Here is a 14429-nt window from a genome sequence, read left to right as displayed (position 1 = left end):
TCGTCTTTAAGTCGATTCGAATTTCAGAGCTTTCAAATAGAGAGGGATGGAGATGCCCTTATAGAGGATTAAAAACTTCATTTTCCCTTTTGAAACTAAGCTTCAACTACTTTGTCAAGATAAAAGTTGACATCAAGAACTGGTTTATAATCAATAGGCTAAATCGCCTAAATTGGCCTACAGAAAAGAAATGGCTTTGCAAAAGAAAAAAAGAGATAGTATATACTATACAGTAAAAGATCATCTCTTGAATATATTTACATCCTTTTAACAAGGCCTCAACACCATAATGCATTACTTGAGAAACAACCATTGCATTATGCATTTACAAAACATTTACAATACTAATTCCCAGTAGAAGGAACAGGAGCAACTTAAAAAGAGACCATCTGGCTGGACTCAGACACTCAGTGTCCTCTTTTTTTTCTCTCTTGGAGAATTACTAGTCAAAATCAAGTCAAACCAATAAGTTTTCAAGGCTTCCTAGTTGGAAGCATCTAATCCTCAGAAAACAATGCCTTTCTTTGATAAATATATAAGAGATCACCCTTGTTAACCTAAGCACTCCATAACTTTAAGAATCCAGGCTAACAGCATATGGCATCGGTAATCTACAGCAGAATCATAAGGCGTATACCCTGTCATGGTCAGACTCATCATCATAATCTGAGATATTTGCTGAATATGCAGACCATGAGAACGATTTACTTCCGCTAGCCCTTTTGATTCGTCGTGGAGAATCATTTCCAAAACATCCAAAGTGTTGCCTAAAAACAAAGTAGCATAAACTAACAAGCGTACCCAGCAGTATAGGAACTCCGACTACAGTAATTGTGATGGCCATCCACGAGCTTCCCTTGCCAACAACCACGAATGCTATAGACAGAAAAGCCCCGCAAGTGCTAATGCAGGCAGCCCACATTAGCTTGTTTACGACTGAAACAATCTGTCTCTGTGCTCTGGTATCCCAGGCAATCAAAGTGATCTGGACTACAACAACGGCCAATGATATAAAGAGGGAAGTAGCATTCAGAAGGCAGAAAATTCTAAATGCAGTACTGCCTGCAATATAAGCTTTTCCTGTTTCTGGTCCATCCGCAAAATATTGACCAGGCAAGTTAAATATTGCCAAGAAGGCTATGGAGGCAAATAGAACAGCAACAACTGTTACCGAATTAATTGTATTTTGGACAGCTTCCCTGTGAATTTTCTTGAGTTCTTTAGCAATACCTGAAACTCGTCTTTGGGTCTTTTCATTTTGTATGAGTTGAGAGTAAACCTCATGCTTTATATCGCTTACTGTCCTTTTAAGCTCCATGGCCTCATCAAGCCGGCCAACATGCCTAGCATACTTGGCACCAGCCTCTGTTAAAGCCTCCACGATTTGCAAAGCAGATTCTCCATATTGGAGCTTATCAGCCAAATCCATTGCAGTTTCCTGATTATTGTTAATGGCGTTGACATTGATAGATGTATAGCTCAGCAAAAGGCTTACAATCTGAAACAAAACAGACAGGGAACCACTTTAGAACCAAACACCAAAATTAACTTGAATACAAAAAAATATATATATCTGAAATTGTGTCCTTAAATGTCAATAAATAAAATGTATTTATGAAAGTTTAGAACTCCAATCATCATAAGTATGTAATATGGCTCCTCACATCCCAGGCAAGCCCAAAGCAGATTAATTTCCGTAGAAGTGAGTGTCAAAAGTATGTAAAATAAGAGCAGCAGGCATTCAAGACGAGTGAGCTTCATAATACAAATTGTGCAGATCTTAAAAAGATTATATCCAGAAGAAGCAAGTTTTCTTTCTCTGCAAAAACTATGTTGGCTTAGTTATACCTGTGGTCGGCATTTCCTCGTTGCAATGTGCACAGCCGTATTACCCTTCTTGTCACGTTCATTTAATATTGTATGATCAGCCATCAGTATATCCTCTATGACAGAAGTATCTTGACCTTTTACGGCCATATGAAGTGCAGTCTGACCTTTCTTATCCTTAATGGAAACAATCTCAGGATCTCTGTCTAAAAGTGCTTTAACCACACCAAGGCGTCCATATCTTCCAGCATTATGCAGCGCAGTTTTTCCATTATTTCTTACTATCCTTATCGAGCTCACATCGGCATCTAATATGGCATTTACTACCTCCAAATGGTTCTTTTCAGCAGCAGAATACAGAGGACTAGTGTTTGAGGCATTGCATGATTTACAAAGCTCAGGCCACAATCCCAAAAGTTCTTTCACAATCCCTAAATACAAAAGCAATAACCACAAATAACTTAAATTGGCCAAGTGGTTGCAAATCTCATTTATACCTCTACTGTTATATCATCTACACTGTCTTGGATCTGTTACCACAAGGGGAATCCCTGTGATCTTATTTCAGTTATATGAAATGGACACCCTAAAAAATCTTACTGTAAAATTGTGAAATCCTATATATACCTAAAATTAAAATCTGTTCTGTTTACGACACTGGCGAATTCAATTTATTTGGTCATACGGGAACAACTAATATAATAGGAAGTGAAGATAGATCTACTGTGTTCAACAGTTGCAGTGCTAGATTCCAGATATAATCAAATTGAACTATCAAGAAGACTAATATACTGAACTGTCGTCACTTGTAACTTGTCACATATGGATGCGAAAATGCATGACGGTTTCAGCTCTTGGTCTAATTTCCTGAACCTACCGAATATCAAACAGATAGACTTCACACATTTTTTCTTATTACACCTTACACACTAAGAAGCAATATGTTATGCACATGATTTGAGTTTCAATTACACTTTTTCCATACAGAGGGGTTTAAAAAACCACATATGCTTCTTCAACCAAAGAAGAAGAGAAACACGAGTTAAGCCGAGTTCCAGAGGCATTCTCATCTTACTTGACTGGTTCCGTATGCTAGCCCAACAGCTAGCCTAATCTCTATACATTGCATATGGACAGCCTCAACCTCAAGTCAAGCCAAACTACATAGTAGGAACTTTGAACTAATCTCAGTTCACAAGGCAGCCTAATAATAGGACAGAGGAAATTAAAGGACCACTTATATATTAGCATCTATTGCTAAGGTTGAATCTAAAAAAATATAACAGGCTTATCCATCAAATCTAAGTTAAGCTCAAGCTGAAAACAAAAACAAAATAGTAAAATAAACTTGAATTAGTTTATTATACAAGAGAGAAGATTAACTGATTAAGTCATATGGCCCATCACTAATTTCTTTAAACACAATTATTTGTTATTTGCAGTATAATTGACAGAACTTAACAACAAAAGTAACAAATCATATGGACAACATCAAACAAACACAAAACAAAAAACATAATAAGTGTAAACACAATCAAACAACTTAACCAACAAACAGATACACACAAATCCATATATATAGTTCAAGAGATTCATAAGTGAGTACCTAAATGCCCATGCTTAGCAGCAACATGAAAAGCATCCAAACCAGAAGCTTTAGACTTGATCTTAACAATCTTGAGATCACAAAACTGGAGCAAATAAATAAACATTTTCTCATGATTCTTCTCAGCAGCTATATACAGAGCAGTCTCACCCTTATCACTCTGTAGCTCCATTAGCCCTGAGCAAACTGAAGCATCAACTGCATGATCTGAGTCCAGCCCTTCATTTTTTATGATTTCTTTAAGTGATTTCAAGTCTCCTGATTGAACTGCACTGAAAAATAATTGGTGGGTTATGAATCTCACTGACATAGTTTCTTGATTTTTGCTCTGTTTTTTCCCAGGTTCAAGAAATGAAAGTGCTGTGTAAAGTCTTTAACTTTCCTATATTTATTCTTCTATAAAGAGGAAAAAACACATAATAATAATAAATACATAATATAGTTTGTGTATATGATTCGATAGGTTTAAAAGAGAGAAGAGAAAGCAAGAAACCAGGTTGGAAAGAGACATGGAGTTGAGTTGGGCTAATGAAGTTTTTTCTTCATCTTTGTGACCTGAAGATTCCGGTTCTCATTATTATTTTAATATTAAATTATCTCAAATTTGTTCAAGAAAGAAATCATTAAGGTTGACTTAAGTGAGATGCATTAATTTATTTATTATAATAAAAAAGATGATGTATCAAAAGAATCATGTTATAGTAAAATTCAATCAATCAATTATTTGCCACTACCTTGCCTATTTTGTTTCCTTCTCATATTGCCATATGGTGATTTTTGTGTCCAGATTATTTTGTCTCCTCTAGGCTGAGCAAAACCGAACCGGAACCGAAGAATCGAACCGAACTGTAAAAATTCGGTCCGGTTCGGTTCTTTTTTTTTTTCAGAATTTCGGTTTTTTCGGTTTTTCGGTCTGGACCGAATTAAATTTCGGTTCGGTCCGGTCCTTTTGAAAAAAATTCGGTTCCGGACCGAATGGACCGAATTATTTATATTAATTATTTAATATTTTAAATATAATATATGTTATACGTTTTAGTTGTAACTTGCCAGCCACAGCAGACACATACTTCTAATGTACCCCAATTCATTTAAGCAGTGCACCATTACTAAGTTACTGTCTTTCATTTAAGAACACGAAAGGTAGAATAAACCAGCAACCCTCACGTCTTTCTTTGTTTGCTTGCCGCTTGTACAGATTCAGACACACGATTAGATATACACTTGTAGTCTGTGGATCTGCAACTTTATTCTCTGAAATACAACGCATGTTTGAAGCAGGAAGTGATTAACAGAAACACTAACATATGCTTCTGATTATCATATTTCTGATTCAAAAATTCGGTTCTTGAAGAAAAGAACCGAACCGAACTAATATATTTCGGTTCGGTCCGGTTCGGTCCATATATTAGGTTCGGTCCGGAAAAAATTACAAATTCGGTTTTCGGTTCTTTCGGTTCGGTCCGGTTCTGGACCGAACCGACCGAATGCTCAGCCCTAGTCTCCTCCACGGGACCCCTTATCGATTTATATTTATATTTCAAATAAATATTGTTGCTTTTATAAAGAGTTTTTTAAAATTTCCATTTTTCCTTCTGAAAAGTAACATGAGTTTGTGGCTTAATGGATTAACAAATATCCTCAAATAGTTGAAGAACTAATAGAAAGAAATTCATAAATATCTTCGACAAAATAAAATACGATCATTACACGAGGTTCATCTATCACAAATTTTATCAAAATATTTTTCTAGAAGGTTCATCAACAATATCAAAATTATTTTTCAAGACCTATATATGTTACTTAATTTGCTCACTTAAAATATGATAAATAATCAGATGAAGCACATAAGCTAGTGATTATGGAAATAATAGAAAAATTATATCTTTATAGTAGATGCAATTAATAACATCTATATATATATATATTTAAAAAAAAACTGACTTGAATGAGACAAAGATTTTAAACATCATTTCAAGACCTCACTCATAGTCTAGGTTAGGGGTATAAACGAGTCAAACTGTTCGTGAGCGTGTAAAAATCGAATATGATTTGATAATAATCAAGCCGAACTTGAAGTCGAGCTATTTGAATGGTTACCAAACCGAGCTCGAGTTTTAAATTACTTGGCTAGTAAGGTTCGCGAGCCTTATCGAGTCTTTATTATTTTTAATTTTTTATTATAAATAATTAATATTTTATTTACATTTTATAAATTTAATAGAATCGAACTCGAGCCAAACCGAACATGTTTTGAGTTTTTGTCAATATTGAGCGACTTAATTCGAATTGTTTAAAGTTTCGAACTCAAAATTAAAGGCTCGGTCCAACTCGAGTACGAACTCGAACCCCAAATTATTTATTCGCGCTCAAGCCGAGCCGGTCAGTGTTTGACTCGGCTTAGCTCGATTACATGACCTTTGCCCTGAACCTGGCTAGCCAACCCAAGGGCATGTTATCAACAAACCACCGTCAGATATCTCATTCTTTGATAGCGACCGCCGACCCCGTTTCCTGCTCCTCCTTCTGTTCTTCGTAATAAGATAATCTCAAACTCAATAATAAAAATATTATTTAGCAAAAAAAAAAAACCTCAATAATATTTGCCCATAACTCGTTGGATCTAAGGTTGAGATGGCTCAATGTTCGGATACCATAACCAGAATGACACCAACATGGTCTCTCATAATAACCCCTACCCTTGTTGTATTACCATATTGAAGAGTCTATACATACATGATTAAACACGAACATATGAAAACCCCTCCTGGTAGTCCATGTGTAAAAAAATAGTGTTTGGATAAATTTAGGCCATGAGATTAGAGATTCTAGTTAGTTTTGTTAGTCATGCAACATTATTTCAAGTATGGTGACGCAATTGCAAGTTATCTAAATTTGGTTATGGATTAGTTAATCTACCCCAATTGCTACGTTAGCCACACTTTAATCATTCAAGTGTTTCAAAATCAAAATTTTTGGGGTCATTTGTTGATCCAATATCAGTTGATGTAACTTATAATTGTGAACATTGGGTTACGGATGCTACTGCTTTATGTGAAGGTCAATTGCGATGCCAATATGTTCACAACTGAAGTAGGTTGGATTATTCGAGATTTGAATGTAATACCTTTTGGTTTAAAGAATTTAAATATTCTAATTGTTAAGCGATCTGAAAACAAAGCGGCTATATGTTTAGCTCGTTTTTTGTTTATTAATCAGGTTGTAATTGACAGTTCGAGAGTTTGTCTTTATTGCTGGGTTTCAGTTATTTATTAAAATCTTTGTTTTTCGTCAAAAAAAATAATGATTTAGAATGGTTATTAAATTTTTAAATAGATTTTACAGTCTATGTCGTCAATTATATAAAGAAATGTTTTACCTTTTTTCATTAACTAAAATTATTTTCATTTTCTTTTAATGATTTTTTTAATCTTCACCAAATCAAAGTAGCTAAAAATTGCAGAATAAAAAAAATTATTTAAAACAAGATTAAGTGATTCCAAATAACAAAAATTGAAATGAGATTAAAATTTTGAAATGCATAATGATTTCACTTGAAAATTTAATTATCACTTTTTCAAAATAAGGTTTAAGATAAATGAATTAAGGAACCCGGACTCCTTGGCTGTTACCGATATACGACTCTCTTAACTTCATAAGAGAGGCAACTTTAGCCGTGACAAATGGATAGAATTGAAGGAAATTAGACATAAACTTCATTATTGATTAAACATAGGGCAGATTGCATCTGTAAACAAGTAAGAACTATTTTTGCAGCTAAATGATCTGTGGCTCTTCCTGCTCTTTGCCTGGTGATTGATCTCACGCTGTTCTTTTATATATTAATCTGTCATGGGGGAAAGTAGAACCCTCGCCGTCTTCTTGGTATCCTGGACCTGAGTTTTGTTGGAAAAAACACAGCTCGGGTTTGCCTCTCACCACTGCGGATAACAACCGCTCTTACTCTGCTGGTTCTCGTACTCCTGAGCCCACCATGAATATTTTGACGTCTGCCATAAAAATATTAAGATTTCTTTGCGAGTGCCCACCATTTTCAAATTCTGTTTATTAGATGTGGATGATTAGAGGGTAAAAGTTAAGGATATTATATAGTCATTTTCTCAATATCTTTCTAATTTTGTATTAGTTGTGACTAAACATTTCAACAGTATCTTTTAGATACTCTTTTAAATTTTTATTATTATATTGAACTTTTCTAAATCAGGTCCATGTATTTCTATCCATTCTCTTTAATTTTCAGTGAAATAATAATATTATATTTGGTATCTCTACAATCCTCATTTTAAAAAGAATATTTAGTTAAAACAAATATTAACTTATCAATTATTTTATAATTAAGATTGCTTCCCACATTTTTATTTTTAGTTAGAACAAATATTAACTTATCAAAATTATTAGGATATTATATTTTTATGAAATCCTAATTATTTTGATTTTTGGTGTATGAAATGATATCTGATTTGCATGTGCATGATGAGATTATTTTTACATTCAAGTATATTCATGTTTAAAATATAGATTTTCATAATTTTGGGAAATGACATCAAGTGTGTGGTGCATGATGACATCAAAAATGTTTGAGATGATCACGATATTGGATCATCATAAATATTTATTTTTCAATATAATTTTGTAATTATTGATTATAGACTTCACAAGCAATGGACACAAATGCCTAATAAAGGCAGAGAGACGGGCTTACGGTGACTCCCCGAAAAGGTTGAGCAATAATTAAAACAAAAACATGATAAAAACAAGGCGAGATGACCTCTAGCAAATCCTAGGAGCTAGAGTATGCCAAGGTTCATCCCGAGCTGCCCCCAACTGCAGTTGCAACCTTAGTAGTCGATGACTATCACTTCATCGGCGCTGCTTTCCTCCTTGCTACCATCATGCACTAACCACTGCCCCATCACTTATCATCCACTAATTACTTTATGAGATAATCCACTTCCTCCACCAACTCGAAGTCTATCACCAACCCAGCCCAACACCATGTCCAAGCATGAGATTTCCTTACCCGTCTAAATGCCCTTCGGAACACCACATGACTGGTGCGAGTGGAAGCACCATCCTTCGCCAAGAACCTGGTCAGTCGACATCGACTGACCCTGATTACTGTTTTCTTCAAAATCAATCTCTTATCCCCAAGCCTTTGGTTAAGCTGCGAAACAACCCAAGGGTGCTTGTTATCAACAAACCACCCTCAGTCATCCCATTCTTTCATAGCAACAGCCGACCCCGTTTCTAGCTCATCCTTCTGTACATCTTCATAATAAGATTCTCTGAAACCCAATAATTTTGTCCATAACTCACTGGACGGCATACCATAACCAGAATGGCACCAACATATATGGTCTCTCATAACAACCCCTACCCCTACCCCTGTTGTATTACCATATTGAAGAGTCTAGTTATATATGATAGGACACCAACATATGAACACTCCCTCTTGCTTGGTAGTCCATGTGCAAAAAATTAGGATTTTGATAAATTAGGGTGAGGAGATTAGATGTTCTTGTTAGTTTTGTTAGTCACATTTTAATTACTCAAAGTGTTTCAAAGTCGAAGTAATGATTTAGAATGGTTATTATATTTTTAAATAGGTTTTAGAGCATATGTTGTCGATTAGATACAGAAATGCTTTGCCTTTTTTCATAATATTTTTTTTCATTTTCGTTTAATGATTTTTTTTAAATTTTCGTCAAAATAAAGAAGTCGAAAATTGAAGAATAAAACAATATTAAAAACAAGACTAAGTGATTCAAAATAACACAAATTGAAATGAGATTAAAAATTTTAGATTACATAACAAATCCACTTTGAAAATTCAATTAATTTGTTTTCCAATATTAGGTTTAAGAAGAATGAAGGAACCAAGCTGACTCCTTGACTGTTAGGAGAATATATGACTCATTACTTCATTAGAGCTAAGATAGGCAACATTGGAGGTGACAAATGGATAAAATTGAAATTTCAAGAAAATCAAACATAAAGTAGCCATTAAGCATGGGGCATATTGCATATGTAAACAAGGAAGAACCATTTTTGGAGCTAGATGATCTGTGGCTCTTCCTGCTCTTTGCCTGGTGATTGCTCTCAGGCAGTTCGTTGATATCTTAATTTGTCATGGGGGAAAGTAGAACCCTCGCCGTCTTCTTGATATTCTTGACCGGAGTTTTGTTGGGAAAAACACAGCTCCGGTTTGCCTACCACCACTGCGGATAACAACCGCTCGTACTCTCCAGGTGCTTGTACTCCTGAGACCACCATGGATATTTTGATGTCTGCCATAAAAAATCAAGATTTCTTTGCGAGTGTCCACCATTTTCAAGAGCGGTTTCTTTGATGTGAATGATTAGTGGCTAAAAGTTGAGGATATTATATAGTCATATTCTCAATATCTTTTTAATTTTGTATTAGCTGTGAATAAAACATTTCAACAGTATCTTTTAGATACCTTTTATCTTTAACTTTTGTTATTATATTGAACTTTTCTAAATGTGGTACGTGTATTTCTATAAATTCTCTTTTTTTTTTAACTTTTGTTATAATATTGAACTTTTCTAAATGTGGTACATGTATTTCTATAAATTCTCTTTAAGCACGAGTGAAATAATAATATTATATTTGATACCTCTACAATCCTTATTTTAAAAAGAATATTTAGTTAGAATAAATATTAACTTATCTGTTATTTTTATAATTAATAATTAATATTGCTTCTCAAACATGCATATTATATAAAACATATTAGTGAAACTAGTATTATCTATTAATTTTTTTTTAACAATCCTGTGTGATTTTCATGTGAAATATAATATCCTAATTATTTTAATTATTAGTGTGTGAAATGATACTTATATGTGCATGATGATATTATTTTCTTATATTCAAGTGTTATTCATGTGTTAAAATATATATATATATATTCATAATTTTATCATGACATCATTGTGTGTGGTGCATGATGAAATCAAAAAAGTTTGAGATGATTACGATATTAGATCATCGTAGATATTTATTTTTCAATATAACTTTCTAAATATCGATTAACTATTTGGTGTCTCAAAATTAAAATTATAATAAGATATGAAGTCATAGACTCCACAAACAACCATTGACACAAATGCTTAATAAACGGAGAGACACTGGGCTTATCCTGACCTAAAAGGACGTTGAACAATTAAAACTAAACCACAATAAAAACAACCCAACACGACCTCTAGCAAAACCTATTATCCTAGGAGCTAGAGTATGCCAAGGTTCATCCCGAGCTGCCCCCAAGAGCAGTTGGAACCTTAGTCGTCGATGACTATCACTTCGTCGACGCAGCTTTCCTCCTCGCTACCATCATGCACTAACCATTTTCCATCACTTCATCCTCCACTAACTACTGTATGAGATAATCCACTTCCTCCATTAACTCACCATGTCCCAGCAAGATTTCCCTTACACGTCTAAATGCCCTTCGGAATACCACATGACTAGTGCGAGTGGAAGCACCATCCCCGGCCAGCCGATTCGGTCTGACCCTAATTACTGTTTTCTTCAAAATCTACCTCTTATCCCCAAGCCTCTGGTTAAGTGGCGAAAGAACCCATTCTTTGATAGGTGGCGAAAATCTACCTCTTATCGACAAGGGTAGGTGGTTATCAACAAACCACCGGCAGATATCCCATTCTTTGATAGCAACCGCCGACCCCGTTTCCTGCTCCTCCTTCTGTTCTTCGTAATAAGATAATTTCAAACTCAATAATAATAATAATAATATTTAGCAAAAAAGAAAAAACCTCAATAATATTGCCCATAACTCGTTGGATCTAAGGTTGAGATGACTCAATGTTCGGATACCATAACCAGAATGACACCAACATGGTCTCTCATAATAACCCCTACCCTCGTTGTATTACCATATTGAAGAGTCTAGACATACATGATACAACACGAACATATGAAAACCCTCTCCTACATGGTAGTCCATGTGTAAAAAAATAGTGTTTGGATAAATTTAGGCCATGAGATTAGAGATTCTAGTTAGTTTTGTTAGTCATGCAACATTATTTCAAGTATGATGACTCAATTGCAAGTTTTCTAAATTTGGTTATGGATTAGTTAATCTACCTCAATTGCTACATTAGCCACACTTTAATCATTCAAGTGTTTCAAAATCAAAATTTTTGGGGTCATTTGTTGATCCAATATGAGTTGATGTAACTTATAATTCTGAACATTGGGCTACAGATGCTGCTGTTTTATGTGGAGGTCAATTGCGATGCCAATATGTTCACAACTGAAGTAAGTTGGATTATTCGAGATTTGATTATGTGGAGGTCAATTGCGATGCCAATATGTTCACAACTGAAGTAGGTTGGATTATTCGAGATTTGATTGTAATACCTTTTGGTTTAAAGAATTTAAATATTCTAATTGTTAAGCGATCTGAAAACAAAGCGGCTATATGTTTAGCTCCTTTTTTATTTCTTAATCAGGTTGTAATTGACAGTTCGAGAGTTTGTCTTTGCTGGGTTTCAGTTATTTATTAAATTCTTTGTTTTTCGTCAAAAAAATAATGATTTAGAATGGTTATTAAATTTTTAAATAGATTTTACCGTCTATGTCGTCAATTATATAAAGAAATGCTTTACCTTTTTTCATTAAATAAAATTATTTTCATTTTCTTTTAATGATTTTTTTAAATTTTCACCAAATCAAAGTAGCTAAAAATTGCAGAATAAAAATAATTATTTAAAACAAGATTAAGTGATTCCAAATAACAAAAATTGAAATGAGATTAAAATTTTAAATTGCATAATGATTTCACTTGAAAATTTAATTATCACTTTTTCAAAATAAGGTTTAAGATAAATGAATTAAGGAACCCAGACTCCTTGGCTGTTACCAATATACGACTCTCTTAACTTCATAAGAGCTATCATAGGCAACTTTAGCCGTGACAAATGGAGAGAATTGAAGGAAATTAGACATAAACTTCATTATCGATTAAACATAGGGCAGATTGCATCTGTAAACAAGTAAGAACTATTTTTGCAGCTAAATGATCTGTGGCTCTTCCTGCTCTTTGCCTGGTGATTAATCTCACGCTGTTCTTTTATATATTAATCTGTCATGGGGGAAAGTAAAACCCTCGCCGTCTTCTTGGTATCCTGGACCTGAGTTTTGTTGGAAAAAATACAGCTCGAGTTTGCCTCTCACCACTGCGGATAACAACCGCTCTTACTCTGCTGGTTCTCGTACTCCTGAGGCCACCATGAATATTTTGACCTCTGCCATAAAAAATTAAGATTTCTTTGCGAGTGCCCACCATTTTCAAGTTCTGTTTATTTGATGTGGATGATTAGAGGGTAAAAGTTAAGGATATTATATAATCATATTTGATGTGGATGATTAGAGGGTAAAAGTTAAGGATATTATATAATCATTTTCTCAATATCTTTCTAATTTTGTATTAGTGGTGAATAAACATTTCAACTGTATCTTTGGGATACTTTTTTAAACTTTTATTATTATATTGAACTTTTCTAAATCAGGTCCATGTATTTCTATCCATTCTCTTTAATTTTCAGTGAAATAATAATATTATATTTGGTATCTCTACAATCCTCATTTTAAAAAGAATATTTAGTTAAAACAAATATTAACTTATCAATTATTTTATAATTAAGATTGCTTCCCACATTTTTATTTTTAGTTAGAACAAATATTAACCTATCAAAATAATTAGGATATTATATTTTTATGAAATCATAATTATTTTGATTTTTGGTGTATGAAATGATATCTGATTTGTATGTGCATGACGAGCTTATTTTTCCATTCAAGTATATTCATGTTTAAATTGTAGATTTTCATAATTTTTGGAAATGACATCAGGTGTGTGGTGTGCATGATGACATCAAAAATGTTTGAGATGATCACGGTATTGGATCATCATAAATATTTGTTTTCCAATATAATTTTGTAATTATTGATTATATATAGACTTCACAAGCAAAAGCAAAAACCATCGACACAAATGCCTAATAAAGTCAAAGAGACGGGCTTACGGTGACTCCCGGAAAAGGTTGAGCAATAATTAAAACAAAAACATGATAAAAACAAGGCCAGATGACCTCTAGCAAATCCTAGGAGCTAGAGTATGCCAAGGTTCACCCGGAGCTGCCCCCAACTGCAGTTGCAACCTTAGTAGTCGATGACTATCACTTCATCCTGCTTTCCTCCTTGCTACCATCATGCACTAACCACTGCCTCATCACTTATCATCCACTAATTACTTTATGAGATAATCCACTTCCTCCACCAACTCGAAGTCTATCACTAACCCAGACCAACACCATGTCCAAGCACGAGATTTCCTTACCCGTCTAAATGCCCTTCGGAATACCACATGACTGGTGCTAGTGGAAGCACCATCCGTGGCCAAGAACCTGGCCAGCCGATATCGACTGACCCTGATTACTGTTTTCTTCAAAATCAACTTCTTATCCCCAAGCCTTTGGTTAAGCTGCGAAACAACCCAAGGGTGCTTGTTATCAACAAACCACCCTCAGTCATCCCATTCTTTCATATCAACAGCCGACCCCGTTTCTAGCTCACCCTTCTGTACATCTTCATAATAAGATTCTCTGAAACCCAATAATTTTGTCCATAACTCATTGGATCTAAGGTTGAGATGGCTCAATGTTCGCATACCATAACCGGAATGGCACCAACATATATGGTCTCTCATAACAACCCCTACCCCTGTTGTATTACCATATTGAAGAGTCTAGTTATATATGATAGGACACCAACATATGAACACTCCCTCCTGCTTGGTAGTCCATGTGCAAAAAATTAGGATTTTGATAAATTCGGGTGAGGAGATTAGATGTTCCGGTTAGTTTTGTTAGTCACATTTTAATTACTCAAAGTGTTTCAAAGTCGAAGTAATGATTTAGAATGGTTATTATAT

The 14429-nt window shown here is 34.3% G+C and overlaps 1 protein-coding gene across 1 annotated transcript; it reads right to left on the bottom strand.

Annotated features, from left to right (window-relative positions):
• Positions 1-223: 223 nt before the first annotated feature.
• Positions 224-3998, bottom strand: LOC108200358 (ankyrin repeat-containing protein At2g01680). The gene is made up of 3 exons (XM_017368482.2): positions 3434-3998; positions 1849-2258; positions 224-1498 (listed from the first exon to the last, which is right to left on the bottom strand). Exons 1-3 carry the CDS (start codon positions 3741-3743, stop codon positions 623-625), a joined length of 1596 nt encoding a protein of 531 aa, XP_017223971.1. The 5' UTR covers positions 3744-3998; the 3' UTR covers positions 224-622.
• Between the last annotated feature and the right edge of the window lie 10431 nt (positions 3999-14429).

Source organism: Daucus carota, chromosome 9 (assembly GCF_001625215.2).
Source record: "Daucus carota subsp. sativus chromosome 9, DH1 v3.0, whole genome shotgun sequence".
Lineage (NCBI taxonomy): Eukaryota > Viridiplantae > Streptophyta > Magnoliopsida > Apiales > Apiaceae > Daucus > Daucus carota.
This window is presented reverse-complemented; position numbering and strand designations above follow the sequence as displayed.